Source organism: Bufo bufo, chromosome 1 (genome assembly GCF_905171765.1).
Source record: "Bufo bufo chromosome 1, aBufBuf1.1, whole genome shotgun sequence".
NCBI lineage: Eukaryota > Metazoa > Chordata > Amphibia > Anura > Bufonidae > Bufo > Bufo bufo.
In genome coordinates, this window is record NC_053389.1 from 427,554,769 (window position 1) to 427,577,524 (window position 22,756).

Sequence of the window (22,756 nt, forward strand, 5' to 3'; positions counted from 1 at the left end):
CATTACATCCTGACCATACCTCACTCCAAGAATAGTCAGCATTCACCCGTCAACATTTCATATTACCCCACGCACAACAAATGGTGTCCAGTAAGGGTTCTGGACACCTACAGTCAGCATCACAAGTTTCTACCCTCTCAACCGCTACTTCAACTTCATGGGTCGGTACTCACCACCACCACCTTCATGACCCATGTCAGGTCATTCCTCACACAACTGGGCCTCAACGCAGCCAACTACTCAGGGCACTCCTTTCGCATCGGAGCCGCATCCACGGCCTCCAGTGCCAACATCCCTACTCATATCATCAAGAAATTGGGGCACTGGAAGTCATCCGCTTACGCACAATACATTCCCAATCCAGCACAAGAGTTGAGAGTGGCTTTCCAAAACATGTCGGGTTGAGCTATTCATGTATTAATTGGCTACAATAAACTGGTTTATTTCCATTTTTGCCCTCTTCTTTCGCAGGCCTACCTCATCCTCGGTATCGGCACACCACAACCGACTGCATTTCTTTCCCTGCTTTCCAGGGCTCTTCACTGTACTACCGTAAGCGCCTAACACAAGTATTAAGGCATTTGCCTGGATTTGTGGGAGGGGCTGAGGTCCGCCTCCAGCCTATTTAGGGCACCCCCCTTACCTGGCTCCTGCACCGTCTGAGGTCTGAGCTTTGTCCCTCCCACCACTCCACTCATTTACAACTCATTTCTTCTATGTCTTTTCCTTGGGTAGGCCCTCTTCTTTCGCAGGCCTACCTCATCCTCGGTTTCGGCACACCACAACCGACTGCATTTCTTTCCCTGCTTCCCAGGGCTCTTCACTGTACTACCGTAAGCGCCTAACACAAATATATATATATATATATATATATATTCTCCCTAGGGGGACTTAATCTCTTTTCAATCCAAGGAGGAAATATATAACATAGTCTATAGCCAAGGATCAATACTGTAAAGAAAAAGTATATATGAAAAATAAATATCGATAAGTCTATAACAGATCTAAATGAGGGCTGTATTTCTATGGCAGATGGTTTGAATTGCTTGAATTATCTTAGGGTACTTTCACACTTGCGGCAGAGAGATCCGGCAAGCAGTTCCGTCGCCGGAACTGCCTGCCGGATCAGGTAAAACGTATGCCAACTGATGGCATTAGTAAGACTGATCAGGATCCTTATCAGTCTTAAAAATGCCTGATCAGTCGAAAAAATGCATTGAAATGCCGGATCCGTCTTTACGGTGTCATCCGGCAAAACGGATCCGGCATTTATTTTTTTCACCTTTTTTTCAGTCTGCGCATGCGCAGACCGGAAGGACGGATCCGGCATTCCGGTATTTTTTTGGGCTGTGCGGGCATGCTGGGAGTTGTAGTTTTGCAACAGCTGGAGGCACACTAGTTGGGAAACACTGCTCTAGTATATGTAATTTTAGGATACCTGGGTAGGAGAGGACTTACAATTTTATCCTCAAGTAGGTGATGCCAATGTGTTTTTATTATTCTATCCATCTTTTTATATTGTGAATTAAAAGGAAGACTCATCCTTACCGTCTCTTCTGTTTGTTTATCCATCTATCCTTTCTGTTAAAAAAAACTCTCCTTTATCCATTATTCTAACTCTATCTAAAAAGGATTGTTAATAAATTCTGCGGGTATTTCTTAATAGTGAATTCTTTCAACATTTGTTCAGCCTCCTTTTCAAAATGCATTTCTATAGTGCAGTTCCGTTTTAACCAACGAAATTGGCTTATATGAATGTTCATTAACCATCTCGGTAAATGACAACTAGAATAGAGGATATAACTGTTCTAGAGGATATAACTGTTCTAGTTGCCATTTACCAACTGGCAATTACTTAGAATATACCAATATATATTTTTTTATACGGTCCAGACCTAAGATATATACGGTATTGCTCACTGTGGAGCGAACTGGCTGTGGTTGAAAGAGGTAACGCGCTACAATCCATTACACAAACCTACAGCCATAGAGAAACACAAAAGGAGGGGTAAGTGCCCAAAGCCCACATATTCAGCGAGATTGACGGTCAGCGCTCCAGGTGAGAAAATGACACTATGCATAGTGCTGGCGATATGAACCTTTGATGTTGAATGACTGAAGCAGGACATTGATATCGGGCATGTCAATATTGCTGAACTTGCTTCCTGCCTCCTATTGAGTGTTGCGGAGCTCTGTAAGCCAGACAAAACACGTGTACCTGGCTTGCTCACATCAATTGATCAGCGCTTCAGTTGAATAAATGTGGAGTGACTTATTTTGAATATATGCATTAGGCATCAGACACAGTCTTTTTTTGGGGCATTTTTTTGTATAAAGACTCACCATAATCATCCTGGTCATTTATATTATATATAACCATTGTTGTGGATATATGCTATATTGTGAACTACCAAGTAAATTCTATGCTAATGCTCTATATCCTTGTGTGATTTTGAGTGCTTACCACATAGGTACTCATTTATATATCTATATAGATATTTCTCTTTACAATCAATTCATCCGTACAATCATGTACTGAAATTGGCACTTATTTACCATCTTGTTCATTTGATCGTGTATTGCTATTGAGTGAATTATGTATGCATATGATGATCCACATCTTTCTATGAATTACTTATCAATATAGGCATCTATATTTTTTTCACTTTTTTCTATGATTGGTCTATTCATACAATCATGTATTAAGATCAGAATCATGCACTGCAATTGGGAATGGGCTGTGTGTGTGTGTGTGTGTGTGTATATATATATATATATATATATATATATATATAGATATATATATAATTTTTTATTTATCTTTAATTCTTTTATTTTGGGAGTGTATATACATGTTTTTTAGTTTTCTATTAACAAATACTTAATCCTATATGCAAAACTAGAAGAAGGTGCGCACACCTTATTTTTCAGCTTCATCTATTATTCTTTGCTGGGACTGGGTGAACCAGTAAGGTGGAGAATCCTCAATATCCATTACGTCCGGGTGTGAGCCCCTTTATATATTTATTGTATATTTTTGCTGCTATTCAGGATATGGGAGGGTTAATATATTTTTTTTTTGTTTAATCATAAATCAATTGTTCACATCTGCATTGATGTTTATAATGGAAGCCATAATGTTACGCCAGAGTCATCTCCAGATAATGGGCTCCACTGACTAATATAATGGAGTCTGTCAGGTTCTACTAAGGTGTCAATAATTTTGACAGTAAAAGCAGCTCTGCATGCAGCAATATTTTTTCCTTCAAAAATGACAATCATCCATGGAGGCTCTGAACAGATGTGAGCATTGCCTTAGCGGCCCATGCACTTTATTGAGTCCCTCATTGCATTATGGGGGCTGTCAAATAGTTAAGGGCACCACCCTCATGGCCTAGCAATATGCCAAAGTCTAAAAGGGGCCAACAAATTTTGGTGTAAAGTTGAACTGGCTTAGTTGCCCATAGCAACCAACCAGATTCCACCTTTCATTTTTGACAGCTCCTTTGGAAAATGAAAGGTGTATTCTGGTTGGTTGCTATGGGCAACTAAGCCAGTGCTACTTTACACCAGTTTGATAAATGACCCCATTTAGTCTGTTTTTTTAAATTGTAGATAACTTTATTTTATCTTCTGTGCAAGATTATGAGGCAGCCATGTTAAAACAATATCCAGAGAGGAATATGTTTTACAGCAGCTACATCAACCGTAGGAACCTGTTAACAAGAGAGGCTCATTGACTTCTACAAGAGAGTGTTCAAAGCATGCTCTGTAACCTATGCAGAGGTGGAGGAGACAAGCTGTGACCATCACCTATTGTTAATGGAGGACCCTGCATGATCTATATTTATACCATTGTAATCCTGTCTGTGATGATAATGTGATGACAACTGAAAATTGATCTCTACAGAACAGTGGTCACAGTGACAACTGCAAGATTTCGGAGTTTCTTTTTTTATATACTTATGGACATGGAAAACAAAATACTAAATATCAAACATTCATAAAAAAAAAGCTCTGACTCATCTCAGGTTAATTTGCATATGTATCAAATCGGTTTTTTTAAACAATAAAAGCACACAGAGCTATGGGGACTGGGTATTGCGGATGTACTACCAGCCATCTAGCAACCCATGTCCTCAGCTCTATACACAAAATCCTGGTGACAGGTTCCCTTTAACCCATAATTTAATGCTACAGCTTGTGAGGTCATGTTAACCCATAACGTCTTCATGTTCACCTTTTTATGCTTCCTAGTGATCTGATGTCAGTATATCGAAAGATTGCTTTGCACAGAATGTTCTACTGGAGGCCAAGTGAACATTAACTCTTCCCCCCCCGATCATCATCGTATGAGTATCTGTAGGATTGTGTTCTGTTTTTGGATTCCAAAATGATTTAGGATTTAGTAAATGTTTTGGACACAAAGCGATGCCTAATGATGGCACCACATAGGGTTTAGATTATGTAGTACATATTGATGTAATCTGTTCTGGACATCAAACACAGTTGTCCACACTGAAATTCTGAAGATGGGAATCCAACAAGATCCACGGTTATGTCCGCTGTCCAAAGTAGTGGTGGTATCACAGAAAAGATATAGATTCTCATATCCAACAGCAAAACAATGCTCCTGGGTCTTTTTACGTTAAACAGATAGATCTGTTCATTTATTTTAATCCATTTGCGCTGAAATTGAGTTATTATTTGATTCGACAATGCAAAGTTTCTAAATTCAGTAAAAAATATAAAAAATCATACCATTTTCCTTTCGTAGAGTTTGTGCAAGTTCTTCAACCAGCTGTTGGTGCTGATGAATCTAACAAATTCAGTCAGCTCACCGCTCCAGTTTCTGAGGGACATAAACTACTGACTGACATAAGTTTTAAAACAGATATCCTGCTTCTCTGCTTCTTCGACTGTGAATTGACCTACTGCAGTAAAGATATTGGGGGTGTTAACATCCCTGGTGGGCTAGGGTAGAGCAGGGGCTATCGTTAACCCAGCATTGACCCAAATCACCAGAAATACTCCCTTTAACCCAACACCCATCAGCCAGAGTGGAGAGAACCTACAGAGGGATTTACCTACCTTGAATGGGCCGCAACACTTCAGGGAAAATTACAATTATCCAACTGTTTGAGATAATAGCAATAGTTTGTTTTTACAGCCACTATTCATTTAAATGCGGGAAGTTAGTTGCAGACATGCAGGTCATAGAGAGCCCACATACTGTTATTGTACAGGGACCATCAGTTGTCCATGTCCACCCCTGTTATTTGTGTCCATTACATGCTGTGGAAACCAATTTACTTTTAACAATTTGGTCTAGAGCAAAAGCAGCCTGACACAGTAAACACATGGCTTGCGTTTGTACACCCATCATTCTGCCAAATGAGCGGGACTGACGTGCACAACACTTTTAGCGAGCCATCAAATAATCTACTCTATTTTGCTGCAGAATTCACAGATCAGAACGTGCAATGAAACGTGTGACAGTTCATTTACTTTTTACTTGACACTGTTTTACCATATCTGGAAGGGTGAAGATAGATTTAAAAATCCAGACAAACCATTGTCATACATTTTACAATCTGCTCTGTGCAATTAGAAAAAAAAATAATACAAAAAATACAAATTTGTACATTAACTAGAAACTGCTCATTTGAAACGTGATTTACCTTCTAGAATATGGCAGCTTCAACTCAGTGCAACTAATCAGAACAAATTAGAATCATAAAAAAAAAAAAAAAAAAAAAAAAACTGCTTAAGGAGGTTGTGCTAGGTTTCTAAGTCCACAGGATAAGGGATAACTAAGCTGACCTGCACCGATCATGAGAAGAGGGGTCCTGTTCCCCATTTCCGCAGGTTGGGCATGCGCACTAACCTTCCGTTCAATCTCTATGGGAGTGCTGTATATAGCAGAGTACAGTGCTCAGCTATGTCAGAAACTCCCTTAGAGAATTAATGGAGCGGTGGGGCTCGTGCAAGATCTGCAGGTCCATCAGAATGGGGGAACAGGACCCCCGTTATCATATGTGAAGGTCCCAGCGGTCGGACCCCCAGCGATCAGCTAATTATCTCCTATCCTATCTAAAGACTTAGCACAAGCTCTAAGTACTTTGCAATTAACCCTTCGCAGCTCACAGGACTGTCAGTGCTGCATATCGGTCTGGTAAGGATAACATACAGACTAGTAGCATCCTTTTCTGTTAAGATCACAGCAAGATACTGGGAAATGACCTGTTCATTTGTATATATATCTTTCTTCAGACTGTTTCCATATTGGACAATAACTTAAGGCCTTTATGCATCAAATAAAGCTCTCCCCATTCAGCTAGGCCACCATCACATACATACGTCTCCAAAGCTGGCTCGAACGCTAACCTGTAGGCTTGAAAGTGTGTCAATACCTGAAGAAGGGTATCCATCCCCTGGGAATATCTAGTATTCTAACTAGCACTAAACAGTTTTACTAAACGTTTAGCCGTCTTAGTTGAGGGTGGAGGGCTACCACCATAAAGACATCATACAATATAATTTAAATTTTGCAGAATTAGGAAAATGAAGAAGCCAGATTCTTAAGTGGACCTATGACACTGAATAGATGAACTTAATGGAAGCTATCTTTCATAATCAAACTTTGAGATAAGTACACTACAGTCCTATGCAAAAGCACTACCTTTGAATCCAAGCTCTTAGGAAGACTTAATGCCAATGGAGAAAGTTGGGGATTAATAATGCCGAGCTGCTGTACGGTTTTCTTTGCTGGTCTTCAGAGAAAGTACTTGCCCCACACTGTAGCTTGCTGCAAAAGGATCCAATGGGAAATGTTGACAATTGCCATTAGATCAACCTTTTACTTGCCACATCTCTAGCCTATGCAGCTAGATAAAATAAAACTGATGCAATGATGGCAATAGGTTCTGTCTAAATATAGTCATCTTCTACAGGTTCTCCATTAACATCACAATAATGGATAAATATGGCAACAACTCGTTGGAAAACCCCTTTCTTCATCTGCCGCAGCTCTGAAATCTCTTCACCGATGGTTTCCATACAAATGTCTGCAGAAAGCTGCCCTTTCCTCCTTGGTGCATATATTGTAGCTGGCAATACAAAAGAACCAACAAAATAAACAATGTGTAAATTAAAGTCAAGGCCACATGTTAACGGGAACCTGTCACCATGAAAACACAGTTTAGTCTGCAGGCACCATATTATTACAGAGCAGGAGGAGCTGAGCTGATATATAGTTTTACGTGAAAAGATTACATAAAACTGGTAATTTGTTAATTTAAATATATACTTTTTTTTAATGCTAAATGCAGTCATGTGGGCATCCTACTCACAGCTAACTGTATGACAATGCATACTTAAAGGCTATGTACACCTTTGGGGGCAATTTTTTTAATATTGCATTTTACTCATTTTGAGTTCAAATTATTATTTTTTAATTGGTCTTTATTAAAATATGGCGTCCTTTTTCTGTGCAGAGCTGACATGCTCTAGTAACACCCTTTGGATTTTCTGTCTTTTCCGTCAGACCAGGAGCAGGCAGGCTCCTTATCTCTGACATTATAAACACTCATTATAGCTCAGCTCTTATTTTACTGATAAGAATGTGGCTTAAATAAGTGTTTATGACTTTTTAGTAGTTTAGAGAGAAGGTTTATTAGATGACCGGCACAAAGTGAAAGTGAAAATACCAGTCACACAGTTAGAAAACCAGTAAACTTTTTGTGACAGTATGGCTCAATATTTGAAATAAAGGCCAATTGAAAAAAAGATTTTTAGCCAAAAAAGTTTTACTAAATCTTTTTCCAGAAAACTATATCAATCTGCTCATCTCCTCCTGCTCTAGAACATGCTGCCTGGAGATTGCATTGCATTTAATGGTGACAAGTTTGCTTTAAGAAACATATGCAACATACTATTCAAATATATACTGATAAGAAGCAAATGAACAGCGGCACTCACCCATATGCAATCAAAAGCGGCAGCTTGATTCAAAGTGAAGTAAGGCAGGGGGCGGACAATTCAAGAGCACGCATCAAACAGCGGCGGACGTTTCGCGCTACATGCGCTTCATCAGGCTGTGCGTCAATGCGTGCTTGCACCAGCAATCCTTTTAACCTCTGGTGCGGGCTGTCGTCATGGAAATAGACAAATCAGACCGCACCCGTGCCAAAGGAGGCGTGTTCAACATATAAAAACAATGAACAAGCAACCCATTAGGGACAAGTACAGATACAAAACACACATAAATAAACATGATTCTAGAAATCTATCACAGGAACGGGCTGAGGTCATTTCTGTCGTTTAATCCCAGCTCTCCCAGGGCTTGTGTACGTGCAATCCACCTGGCTTCCCTCTGCAGGAGGAGGCGATGTCTATCCCCCCTGCAGAGGAGCAGGCACGATTTCTAAACCGGAGAATGAAACACATTTGATGTCGCCACCGTGAACCTCTCTGACATGCTGAATAAAAACATCCCTTCCCTGTTCTGACCGAGTTCAAGTGTTCCCTAAATCTTTCAAAAAGACACCTTATGGTCTTACCGATATAGAATCGTCCGCAGGGGCACAGTAGTAAATACTAGGGTTGTCCCGATACCACTTTTTTAGGACCGAGTACAAGTACCGATACTTTTTTTCAAGTAGTCACCGATACCGAATACCGATACTTTTTTTAAATGTCATGTGACCGTTTTGGGGGATCTGTGGATGACGCACTGTCATGTGGGGGATCTGTGGATGGCACTGTTATGGGGGACCTGTGGATGGCACTGTTATGGGGGATCTGTGGATGGCACTGTTATGGGGATCTGTGGATGGCACTGTTATGGGGGATCTGTGGATGGCACTGTTATGGGGGATCTGTGGATGGCACTGTTATGGGGGATCTGTGGATGGCACTGTTATGGGGGATCTGTGGATGGCACTGTTATGGGGGATCTGTGGATGGCACTGTTATGGGGGATCTGTGGATGGCGCTGTTATGGGGATCTGTGGATGGTGCTGTTATGGGGGATCTGTGGATGGCACTGTTATGGGGATCTGTGGATGGCACTGTTATGGGGATCTGTGGATGGCACTGTTATGGGGATCTGTGGATGGCACTGTTATGGGGGATCTGTGGATGGCACTGTTATGGGGGATCTGTGGATGGCACTGTTATGGGGATCTGTGGATGGTGCTGTTATGGGGGATCTGTGGATGGCACTGTTATGGGGATCTGTGGATGGCACTGTTATGGGGGATCTGTGGATGGCACTGTTATGGGGGATCTGTGGATGGCACTGTTATGGGGATCTGTGGATGGTACTGCTATGGGGTGGGATATCTGTGGATGGCATTGTTATGGGGTGGGGGGATCTGAGGATGGCATTGTTATTTGGTGGGGGATCTGTGGATGGAACTGTTATGGGGAGGATCTGTGGATGACACTGCTATATGTCATCCACAGATCCCCCTCATAACAGTGTCCCCCAATACACCGGGCCCCGCCGCTCACCGAAGTATTTATAAACGTGAATCCTTATCCTGTTGTTAAGTTGAACTAACGCTGCCCTCTCCCATGTTCCCCTGTATCCCCACAGCACTTACTTAAGCTTCCATAGCAGGCAGAGCGGACGGCACCAGTAACGTCACTCACTGACGTCGCGCGCCTGCTCCGCCTGCTTCACTCATAAAGGGGGCGGAGCAGGCGCTCTACGTCAGTGAGTGACGTTACTGCTGCCGTCTGCTCTGCCTGCTATGGAAGCTTAAATAAGTGCTGTGGGGATACAGGGGAACATGGGAGAGGGCAGCGTTAGTTCAACTTAACAGGATAAGGATTCACGTTTATAAATACTTCGGTGAGCGGCGGGGCCCGGTGTAAGAGTACAGTGACTGCACCGGGCCCCGCCCATAGTTACGCCCATAGTATTCTATTTATGTATCGGGGCAGGGTATCGGCGGCTGAGTACCGCCGAGAAAACTCGGAATCGGTCCCGATACCGATACTAGTATCGGTATCGGGACAACCCTAGTAAATACCTACCCTTACCAGTGCTCCAGCCTATCTTAAGGACACCAATGATTTTCTGTTAGCCCTTAAAGAGTTACATTGGCAGGATGGCTACCAATTGGTATCCCTCGATGTGGAAAGCCTCTACACCCGCATCCCACACGATGCGGGTGTGGAGGCGGTCCTTGACATCGTGGCCAATATGGGAAAAAGTCAGATGTTTTGCAACTTCATTGGTGAAGCACTGGAGTTCATCTTAACCAACAATGTGTTTCAGTTTGGGGATGTTTGGTACAAGCAAAGGCTGGGTACGGCCATGGGGACCCCCGTCTCCTGTACATTCGCCAATATGTACCTCGCCAGATTTGAGGATAAATATATTTATTCCACTATGAACCCTTATGTGTCCAAGTTGAAAACATATCTACGTTTTGTGGACGATGTGTTCATAGTCTGGGAGGGTACTGAGAGTGAATGTAGCGAGTTTGTGAAATTCCTCAATAAAAATGACATGGGTATGACGTTCACCCTCAATTTTGGAGGCTCTAGATTGGAGTTTCTGGATGTGGCTGTCGTGGTGGAAGGCGACGGGTTGGTCACGGAGGGCTTCCGTAAGCCCACGGCGACCAACTCCTTGCTCCACCACGACAGCTTCCACCCACATAGCGTCAAAAGAGCCGTACCCCTCGGACAATTCATCAGATTGAGGCGTATTAATAGTAAAAATAGCAGCTATCGGAGCCAGGCCCAAGATCTAAAAAAAACGCCTAATGGAGAGGGGTTACCCTGAGGGACCATTGAATGAAGACATGAGGAGAGTAGAAGAGGATTTCTCCCAGGAGAATTTACTTAGGAGTGGCAGCGGCAGGAATAAACAGGGTCACGTAGATGTTAAACCCACCAGGTTTGCATTCTCATTCAAATACAGTCCCATGGCAGAGCGCATTCGCTCCGTTATTTTCAAGAATTGGGACGTGTTGAGGAGAGATGCGACCCTAAATGAGCTTACTGAGCAGAAACCACTGATTTCCTTTAGGAGGGCCCACACCGTAAAAGACAGACTTGTCAGAAGTAGGTTTCAGCCCAGCAAGAGTAAAAACTGGCTCAACAGTAATTTACCCAAAGGAAATTTTAGATGTGGTAGTTGCTCATTTTGCCATCATAACTCCCTTAAAAAATGCATTGAATTTGCAGGGATCCAGCATAGGGTCAACACCTTTATCAACTGCAGGAGCACATGTGTGGTATATTTACTACTGTGCCCCTGCGGACGATTCTATATCGGTAAGACCATAAGGTGTCTTTTTGAAAGATTTAGGGAACACTTGAACTCGGTCAGAACAGGGAAGGGATGTCCGAGATTTATTCAGCATGTCAGAGAGGTTCACGGTGGCGACATCAAATGTGTTTCATTCTCCGGTTTAGAAATCGTGCCTGCTCCTCTGCAGGGGGGATAGACATCGCCTCCTCCTGCAGAGGATAGCCAGGTGGATTGCACGTACACAAGCCCTGGGAGAGCTGGGATTAAACGACAGAAATGACCTCAGCCCGTTTCTGTGATAGATTTCTAGAATCATGTTTATTTATGTGTGTTTTGTATCTGTACTTGTCCCTAATGGGTTGCTTGTTCATTGTTTTTATATGTTGAACACGCCTCCTTTGGCACGGGTGCGGTCTGATTTGTCTATTTCCATGACGACAGCCCGCACCAGAGGTTAAAAGGAGTGCTGGTGCAAGCACGCATTGACGCACAGCCTGATCAAGCGCATGTAGCGCGAAACGGCCGTCGCTGTTTGATGCGTTCTCTTGAATTGTCCGCCCCCTGCCTTACTTCACTTTGAATCAAGCTGCCGCTTTTGATTGCATATGGGTGAGTGCCGCTGTTCATTTGCTTCTTATCAGTATTAGTTACACTCTACTTACTGTTCTCAGCTGCGCACCGCCGAGTGTATGAATCCTCGCCAGCCTTGTGATCCACACTGACTGCTTTACGCTACTCATTGCTTGTGTGACTGTGCCGCCCCCTATGTCATTTTTGTATACTATTCAAATATGATGCATTTGAGGGGATACACAATTCCCAGTGAGTCTATCATTATCCTATTTGGGTAGCACTTTTGAACACTATTGTACACTTCACATATATCAACATAAAAGGCTGTGTATCTTTGAAAATACATTTTATTACATACTGCATCTTTCACTGGTCCACAGAGACAGCCTGTAATATAGCCCAGTGTTATATTCACAGGTCTGCTGTTTATCACTGGAAACAGACAGGTCCCTTGGACGCCGCAGAGCTTCATTTCTTTTGTACACCGGATTGCTGTACTGTCCCTAGTGTAAATGCTGCACTACTCAGAAGACAAATCACCTGAGCAAGGTTTGGACAGACACTGAACAAGGAATGCGGAGAGATTTGAAGTGTGATGCAACTCTGGATTATAAAACAGGGTGTAACTTGGGATCTGTACATTTACAAGCAATCTCTACATTGGGACATTAAGTAGAAAAATATCATATGTAAATGGTATGTTGTTCGAAAGAGGACCTTTTTACTTCAACTCACTTTTTTCATCATCCTCAAAGTCATATCTTGCATAGCTGTTTGGTTCAGCAGTTCTCAGTGAGCGTAACCAAGGAAAGTCTGTGATCATTGAGTACGGAGCACCATCCACAACACCTGGATAATAAATTGATAGAAACAGTTCAAATCAAAACTCAGTATGCCACAAGGGACATATAGAAATCATATAGAGGGCTTCTGACCCCCTTTTTTTATTTTTTATTTTTTTAAACATGGGGCTTATGATCGACTTTTGCCACTGCATAAAAACAATACATACCTACAAAATACACTACAATTGCAATGTGGAAAGACCCTTACCGGTCAAGGACATATCTGTTTCTCACATAATGGGTGTCCACTTTTCACCAATAAACATCCCTTTTGACCAAAGTAAAGTTAAAAAATAGTCCTGACCACAAATCAGTTATTAGCTAGTTTCATCGGGTAATAACATCTTTCTAAATCTTTAAAAAGGAAAAAATGTTAATTACCTTCCAGGGTGTAAATGTCTCGACCCCAGGGATATTTTGTATATTTTTTTACATCTTCCTCCGTGCGAGTGGCCTCGGGAAAGAATTCGTATTTAATGAGCTCTCTAAAGAGAAAATATCAAAAAGAGATAAGTCAATTCAAAGCTTTGTAGCTTAATAGTTTCAAGGGTAAAAGAAAAGGGAAAATAGAGAGATGATTATTCTAGGAATAAATCTTAACCAGAAAATAACCTGTCTAGTGCTACCTAGAGAAGGGGGGGGCGAGAGACAGAGAGGCAGTCAGTTTTTGTCCTTCTTTAAAAGTACTACTTTGCATATCTGTTCCTAGGAAGCATTGCCCCAAGAGCAATTTCACATGAGAAACACGCTTTGTGTGATGACTATTTCCCGGACTGAACACTGCCCCTCTGATAATGATTTATGATGCTGTGTGTTCCTGACAGACAACGGGTCTGCTGAACTGCACTCACAGCTCAGTAGACCCACGTTAAGGTTACTTTCACACCTACGCTTTGTACACCTACGCGGAGCAAAACGCTTCAATTCTTTCCCTATGCATTGGCAATAGAGACAAAACAGATCAGGATCCATCAGGATGCATTCCATTCCGGTTTGTGATCTGACACAAAACCGCTGCAAAAAAAAAAAGCCAGTGGAGATAATATATCCAAATTCATATCACTTTATCATGTATAAAATATAGAGAGAAAGGGCAAGATGGAAAAAGTATACAGAAAAGCAAAGGGCATATATTCCACTAGACTGTCATGTATCCCCACAAGGCTAATAAGCACTTATCGGGTACCAGGTCCGTGCTGTGACTCATAAACATCCAATGTGCGCCAAAGAGGTGGATAGTATAGAATATACACACCCCAATGGAGAATTGCATAATATAATACAATTATCTCAAGAAAAATTCATCGATGTTAGTGCGATCCACAGCCTACGTCCATGGCAACCACAAGCAACATATATATATGGTGCCTGGTACCAAAATATCAGCCTAATCTAAACACAGCACACAATATATATATATATATATATATATATATATATATATATTATGACCTGATCAATAACATAGGCCTAATATGGATGCTGTATATGACAGTGTCTATAATGGTGTCTCAATAGACACTTGAGTCCTGGGACGTACCTGAAGACATGACCAAGCCCAGATGGATGCAATAGCCCTAAGCGCAAAACCTTGACGCGCGTTTCACCTCAGCGGCTTCGCCAGGAGGTATAAAGAAATGAAAGAGCAGGGTATAAATACTAGTAACATAAGTGAGTAAGGTACCTGGATTGCGGACACCTGTGCTCCAACCAATCGGGCGCGACAGCACCATGATGTACGGCGCCATCTCTCAGGGCGTCCACGCCAACTCACTCCGCATGCGCAGCGCGTAATGACGTAACGGAGCACGTCGAGATGGAGCCGGACAGCGCATGCTGACCCGCAAGCACTTGGCCATTGGACGATCGGCTCCTATTCATGTAACGGCTGTGGCTGGATCTCAATAATAGATAATGCTGTAAATTCCACTCCATAACAGTAATCCATATTAGGCCCATATTTTACATTATTAATAGCCAACTCGCCAGAACATATCAGAATCATCAGGTTTGTCGATATGTAAGAAAATGAACAGTGACCACATATATTGTATAGTCTGTCCATAAAAACACTATCTAAAAATAACAGTACATATATCAATATAATTGCTATATCCAATCACGGCATCATTGATATTTCAAAAATCAATTAATTAACAATTCAAATACTACACATGATTGGGATTATACATTTATATTACATGATTATGATATACATAAAATATTGGTGTCACATACACACCCTATGAGTGAAAAGAAAAAGAATTATAACATTAAATAAAAATAAATATAATTTTTTTATTTTATTTCAATAATAAAAAAATTGGGATAATTATACATTAATAGCGTAATCCCTATTAAAGGGCATCACACATTTCATAATATAATTCATAATATGTTGGGTCTCACAAGCCCTAACAAGTAATTGCAGTGCATAATGGTATAAAGTGCATATAGTGTCCATAATAGAATATCAGTGCCAAAATTAGGCTCAGTACATAGTAATATAAGGTGCATTAGTGACAAGGGAGGAACACGAGTGCCAGAGGTGATACTGCATAACAGTTGAGGTGATGGCCGGTCCCAAGAAGGGGCTAGGACAAAACCCAACCAATGCAGACAACTGTGGCACTCATGACCCATCCCATATAGAGGTCATAGTTGACCCAAAAACCACCATTTATTGCATCTATATGACAGTGACCTATACCAATAGATCTTCCCCTATATGATTCTATATCCATAGGTAAAGCTACAATCCCCCAAAGAGAGTTAAAAAAGAGAAAAAAGGGCCCCCCCATCTCATCTAAGCATCATTGATATAGTACATTCACATATGTATTTGTTCTTATCGATTCCAGATCTTCTTAAATTATCCAAAAATCTGCAGTTTTGTGTCCGGTCTGCGAAACGAAGCAAACCGTATCCGGCACTAAAAACAATGTAAGTCAATGGTGTTGGATCAGTTTTTTTGGGATCCTAAAAAAGCAAGACCCGGCACCCATGGACTTACATCGTTTTTAGTGACTGATCCAGTTTGTTCAGTTTCAATTTAATACAACCGCATCCAAACGGAACGGATGCATTCTGATGTATTAAATTGAATGGAAGTGTTTTGCTCCGGTTTTGAGATCCTCTGCAGGATCTCAAAACCGGAATACAAAGCGCAGATGTGAAAGTAGCCTAAGGCAGGAACACACAGCATCATAAAATCATTATGATGCTGTGAGTTCACATCAGAAGAGCAGTGTTCAGTATGGAAAACACAGCAGTCGCACAGAAACACTCGATGGTACCTGAATGTCTGGAAGAATAATTATTACTTTCAGTGAAAATAATTACCAAGCTTCCCATGGATACTCCAAATAATTGTATTTGCAATAAAATGGGCATTATAACGTCTAATGAATATTTATTTTTGGTAATTGTGACTCACGTTTTCTTTAAAACTGGTAGTGGATATTTCTTCTTATATAGAGGCTGAATCCAGTAATTTAAAAGGTCGCTGAGTTTTCAGAATCATAGAAACATATCAAAAGTTTTGATTGGTGGAGTTTGAGTGCTGAGACCCTCACAGATTGCGAGAACGGGGGGGGGAGTGCCCGCATATCGCGCTCTCACCCCACTGCAGAAGATGGAAACGAGATGGACTTTATATGGAGTCTGTCTCGCTTCCTCTCCTGCAGCAAAGAGAGAGCGAGCACGAAATGTGAGCTTTTCTCTCTCCCCATTACAGTAATCGGTGGGGGTCTCAGCACTTAGACCTCCACCAATCAAAACTATTGATAGGCCTCTATAACATAGCAAATGTTTTCTGAAAACTCAGTGACCCTTTTATAGACAAATGCCAAAGTTTGTGGGTTAGATAGTTGAACAATATATGTAACAGTTGGGTATACCTAGATTCAGCCTTGTTTCTTCAGTCCAGTTTGGCACTTGATGGCTGATAGTGGTGCCTGGCAAACTGTCATTTAAAAGGGAATCTGTTACCAGTTTTATTTTGCCATCCTAAAAGCCCCAGGGCATGCTGACGAATCCAGCTATTCATGAGCTCCTGGCTCTCCCCATACCCCTGACTAATATTTCTTTCTCTACTGAAATCAGCCATAGGTGGCTGGGGAGAGCAGGAGCTCATGAATATCAGGATTCATAGTCATGGGCTGGGGCTGTTCAATACAGGGTTTTAGCAAAACAGCTAGGTCAATTAATAAGGCTACATTCACACGACCGTATGTGTTTTGCGGTCCGCAAAAAAATTGCGGAGCCGCAAAACACGGATACCGGTCGTGTGAATGTAGCCGGCCCTATGATAGAGCGGACAAGAATAGGCTTTTCTATCTTTTTTGCGGGGCTGCGGAATGGATCTACAGATGCGGACAGCACATTGTGTGCTGTCCGCATCTTTTGCGGCCCCATTGAAATGAATGGGTCCGCAACCGTTCCGCAAAAATGCGGAATGGATGCGGAGTCAAAAATACGGTCGTGTGAATGTAGCCTAAAAGTGATCCACCATATTGATAAAGGGATCTCTCAGTAGTTTATGCTGCCCTAAGTTAGGACACCATACGACTGGCGAGATTGCCATTAACAGGCGGGAGCTGTTGTTTAACGTCCAAATTCCTTGTTTATTTAGGGATGCCTAAATTTACACCGCAGGGAGTTCAGAGTACTTTACAATTCTGCTGTTCCTTGCTAACAGCATTTCAGACTTAAAGGGAACCTGTCACCATGAAATGCAGTACGATCTGCAGGCATGTTATAGAGCAGGAGGAGCTGAGCAGACTGATATATAGATTTATGAGAAAAGATTCAGTTAGGCTACTTTCACACTAGCATTAATATTTTCCGGTATTGAGATCAGACATAGGGTCTCAAGACCATTCATTGTCAATGGGGACAAAACGTAACTGAACAGAACGGAGTGCTCCAAAGTGCATTCCGTTCTCATACCACTAGCATGCTGCGGTTTGCTTTCCGTCCTGGGATGCGGAGCAAAACGGATCCATCATGACCCACAATGAAAGGCTAAAACATGTAATTTATACATTAAAATCTCTTTTTGAGCTTAGGAGTCCAGTGGGCCATCTTATCAGTGACTGACAGCATCCTGGCATAACTATATATACACAGATAGCTGCCAGTCATTGATAAGACGCCCCACTTGGCAACTGAACTTGGGGAAAGCAGAGATATAAATGAATAATTACAGGTATTACCGAATATTTTCCCGTAAAACTATATATCAAACTCCTCCTGCTCTATAAGAAACTGCCTGCAGACCGTTTTGCATTTCATGGAGACATGTCCCCTTTAAAAGGTCGCCATATACTGCCATACACATTAAAAGTTGATAAATACTAAAAGTTGATCAAAACAGACAAATTCAGCCAAAACAATCATTTGTAGGTGAAATTTTATATAAAATGACTCTTTTGGCCAACAATAACAAAACAGTCATTGTCTAGTAAAAAGACAGATACACAAGAAAAGGAAAGATTGCTCTAGAAGTCTGGGGTAATGCATGCAATTTGTGTTGACTAAATAAATAAAAATAAAATAAAGATTCAGGAAGCGTCCAAGCACCTTCCCCAGCAGTAAGTTCTGACGAATCGGGATTCAAGCTCTTCTGGCTTCTAGGTGTAGTCGTTGATGCCCAGGGTCGCCTGGGTACCCTACATACACCGGGTGAATGTGTACTAGCATTGTTCTGCTTCGTTTTTGAAGGGTTTATGCAGCGAATGTGACGAGCAGTTGTAATTACATGGCACTGCCACAGGCATGCAGGTAAACGCTCAAGAGGGCGCAACCCTCGCCTGAGTGCCGTGACCCCTTTGAACAGCTGACTGCTGGGGGTGCCTATCAAGAGGATAGGTCATCAATATCAGGACACTGCACAACCCCTTTAAATTATTGTTCCTCTTTGTTTAAAAAAAAGTCATCCATGTTTGAATTTTTTTTTTTGCCCAACAGCTGTTTTTCATTTTTCATTGTATGTCCAGCCTGAAACACTGTATTGGTCAATTTGGTTTAAAATGTGTATGGTTTAGTCTACAAAACGATCGTTCACACAACCAACAAACCTAATTCCTAAATCTGTCACCATGATCACTTCTTTGGCCTGCATATCTATAGCTCTGAGATGGTCCAGAAATATTTACATGTGTATGAATGATACAGTTTATATAGTTTCGATTTAGTGCTCCTTTTATCATTTTTACAATAGAACCAGCACAAATTACTGAATCGCGAGTATAAGTAGCAAACAGCATTTCCAAAAGCCTGTGGGCTTAATTAGTTAGGGGGCTCTTGTAAGTTTAAAACATAGCAAAATAAATGATACCCCAGAACACTAGGAGGTCAAACACAACGTATACTCACTGATTGACGTTTGCTATAGTGTCCATCCAGCTGCGGACGCGCACTTTATTTCTAACATTAGGAGGATTGCTAAATTCATGTATCATACAGATGTGATAAGGGTATGGACCACTGAATATTTTTCTTTCTAATGTCAATGTGTCTACCTGTATAGACAGAAAATGAAGAAAATGAAAACAAAGAAATACAATCATTTAAAGAACAAACAAGAGATTGATCCAGCACAGTAGTAAAATATCTAAAACTTGGCTTTTATTATTCCAGTAGCCGAAGGACCCGGCTTCGCTCGGGTATATTTAATCTATTTCATTTAATATCTGTGTGTGTTGTTAAAAGATATCAACACTATCCACTATAACAGAGACCTCCACACCCTTAACACTGACCCCCCCACAGTGCCCCGTCCCTTAAAATTGGACCTCCACAGCAGCCCACCCCCTTAACTTTGACCTTTACAGCAGCCTTCCCCTTTAACAGTGACTTTCACAGCATACCACTCCCTTGACAGTGACCTCCACAGGGGCCCACCCCCTTAACAGTGGCCTTTACTGGATCTGGGAGTGTCCTTTTGAACAGCTCACTCTTAGGCCCCTTTCACACGGGCGAGTATTCCGCACGGATGCGATGCGTGAGGTGAACGCATTGCACCCGCACTGAATCCTGACACATTCATTTCTATGGGGCTGTGCACACGAGCTTTGATTTTCACGCATCACCTGTGCGTTGCGTGAAAATCGCAGCATGCTCTATATTCTGCGTTTTTCACGCAACGCAGGCCTCATAGAAGTGAATGGGGCCACGTGAAAATTGCAAGCATCCGCAAGCAAGTGCGGATGCGGTGCGATTTTCACGCATGGTTGCTAGGTGACGATCGGGCTGGGGACCCGATCTGTATTATTTTCCCTTATAACATGGTTATTATATGTTATTATAATACAGAATGCAAAGTAAAATAGTGATGGAGGGGTTAAAAAAAAATAAAAAAATTAACTCACAGAGTCCACTTGATCGCGTAGTTGCGGATCTCTGTCTTCTTCTGTAATGTTGAGCTGCCGGCTAAGGACCTGTGGTGACGTCACATCACATGATCCAATCACATGGTCCCTCACCATGGTGATGAACCATGTGATTGGACCATGTGATGAGCACAGCGACGTGATCAAAGGTCTTCTTTGCTGTGCACAGCAAAGAAGAAGACAGAAGAGAAGCCGGGCTACGCGATCAAGTGGATTAGGAGAGTTAAATTTATTTATTTTTTTAACCCCTCCAGCCTTATTGTACTATGCATTCTGTATTAAGAATGATATTATTTTCCCTTATAACCATGTTATAAGGGAAAATAATACAATCTACAGAACACCTAACCCAAACCCGAACTTCTGCGAAGAAGTTCGGGTTTGGGTACCAAACATGCCGATTTTTCTCACGCGCGTGCAAAACACATTACAATGTTTTGCACTCGCACGGAAAAATCGCGCATTTTCCCGCAACGCATCGGCATCTTATCCGGGCAAAAAACATGACGCCCGTGTGAAAGAGGCCAAAGACAGTAGCACAGTACTGTCTGAGTGTGATGTGCAGGGATAAAGTCACTGCCCCTCCCACCCCTGCAGCTGACAGAAGTTGATTTTTACCTTCATTTTTTAAACCCCTGTCGGCTAAGGAGTGGGGGCGTGGCCTAACCAAATATGGGCGTGGTTTAGAAAGACCTAGAAGAAGATTTTTAACTTCTTTTAAAAAAAATCTAAGTCGGTTGAGGAGTGGGCGTGGCCTAATCAGATCGGGGGCATGTCCTTTTGAACATCTCACTGTAAGGGTCCATTCAAACGTCCGTAGAATGGGTGCGCATCCATTCTGCAATTATGCGGAACAGGTGCGGACCTATTCATTCTCTATGGGGCCGGAAGAGATGCGGACAGCACACCGTGTGCTGTCCGCATCCGCATTTCCGGAGCGTGGCCCCGATCTTCCGGTCTGCAGCTCCGGAAAAAAATAGGCATTTCTATGGGGGTGTCGGCAGGGTGTATTGCGGATCCGCAATGCACTACGGACGTCTGAATGGAGCCTAAGTGTAGTGGATCCTAAGTGAGTGTGAGCTGCAGGGATAAAGTCACCCTCCTTCCCACCCCTGCAGCTGATAGAAGTTGATTTTTACCTTCATTTTTTCAATCCCCGCTAGCTCAGGAGTGGGAGGGGGATGGCCTAACCAGATTAAGGGTGTGGCTTAATTGGACATGGGGGCGGGGTTTAGGTGGACACATTGTGGCAGGGGGTGTGCTTGGGCTCCTTCCTGCAAGAGTGACGCCCTTCTGGCCTCCGTACTGACTCATTTGCATACCAAATAAACTGGATTTTCAGTGGATAAAAACATCTATTGTTGGAACAAAGGCACATCTGGAAATAAGGTACTAAGTGCTATTAGGCCATGGCTTTACTGCAATAGTGATTAACCTGGTGACAGATTTCCTTTAACCCCTTAAGGACCTAGGACGTACCGGTACGCCCTATTTCCCGAGTCCTTAAGGACCTAGGACGTACCGGTACGCCCTATTTCCCGAGTCCTTAAGGACCGAGGACGTACCGGTACGTCCTGACTTAAAATCTGTATTCCGGCGCCCCAGGGGTTAATTGGAACGGGATTTCGGCTGAAATCATTCAGCCGGCATCCCGTAACAATGCAGGGGGGGGTCATTTGACCCCCCCGTATCGGCGATCGCAGCAAACCGCAGGTCAATTCAGACCTGCGGTTTGCTGCGCTTTTTGCAGTTTCTGATCGCCGCGGTCCCTGACCGCGGGGATCAGAAACTTTAGAGTGGCTAAAATCATTATTTTTCACCCCCCCCTGCACCCCTGCACGATTTTATGCCGGAGGGTGGTGCGGGGGGGGTGTCGCAGGCGGTGGGGGCGTTGCGGGAGGCGGGCGGTGCGGCAGGCGGGATCGCGATCCCCCGCCCGCCTCCCCATGAACGATCGTTGGCTTCTAGTGGGTATACCAGGGTGCCAGCACATTGCTGGCACCCTGGTATAAACGGCTGACATCTGTGCAGATGTCAGCCGTTTAACCCTTTCCATACCGCAGTCCGTACGGACCGCTGTATGGAAAAAGTTAACTGTCATCGGTCAGGGAGCTCCCTCCCTCTCCATCGGGGGGCTGCTGTGGTTTTGCAGCCCCCCGATGGAGAGGGAGAGAGCCCCCAGAGAGCCCCCCTCAGCCCCGTGCTTACCCTTCCCCGTCTGCGAAGTTCTGAGCAGACGGGGAGGGTTCCCATGGCAACAGGACGCCTGCTCAGGCGTCCTGCTGTCCATGGTGCTGAACAGATCTGTGCTAAAAGCACAGATCTGTTCAGTGTAAGTAAAATACAGTACAGAACAATATATATTGTTCTGTACTGTATTATACAGACACCAGACCCACTGGATCTTCAAGAACCAAGTGGGTCTGGGTCACAAAAATGTAAAAAAAAGTGAAAAAAGTTAAGATAAAAAAAAAAACATTTATCACTGAATAAAAATTAAAAAAATAAAATAAACTACACATATTAGGTATCGCCGCGTCCGTAACGACCTGATCTATAAAATGGTCATGTTACTTTCCCCGCACGGTGAACGCCATAAAAATAAAAAAATAAAAACTATGAGAAAATTGAAATTTTGCCCACCTTACTTCCCAAAAAAAGTAATAAAAGTG

General features: G+C 42.6%; 1 protein-coding gene across 1 annotated transcript in view; it reads right to left on the minus strand.

Annotated features, from left to right (window-relative positions):
- Positions 1–4,778: 4,778 nt before the first annotated feature.
- The window catches only part of FBXO38 (F-box protein 38), a 102,812-nt gene continuing 84,834 nt past the window's right edge, over positions 4,779–22,756 (minus strand). Inside the window, exons 19-22 of the mRNA XM_040406601.1 lie at positions 19,069–19,214; positions 13,072–13,175; positions 12,581–12,694; positions 4,779–7,109 (exon numbers count right to left, since the gene is read on the minus strand). Coding sequence (XP_040262535.1) covers positions 6,931–7,109; positions 12,581–12,694; positions 13,072–13,175; positions 19,069–19,214 — 543 coding nt within the window. The 3' untranslated portion in view covers positions 4,779–6,930. The remainder of the gene's footprint in view (positions 7,110–12,580; positions 12,695–13,071; positions 13,176–19,068; positions 19,215–22,756) is intronic.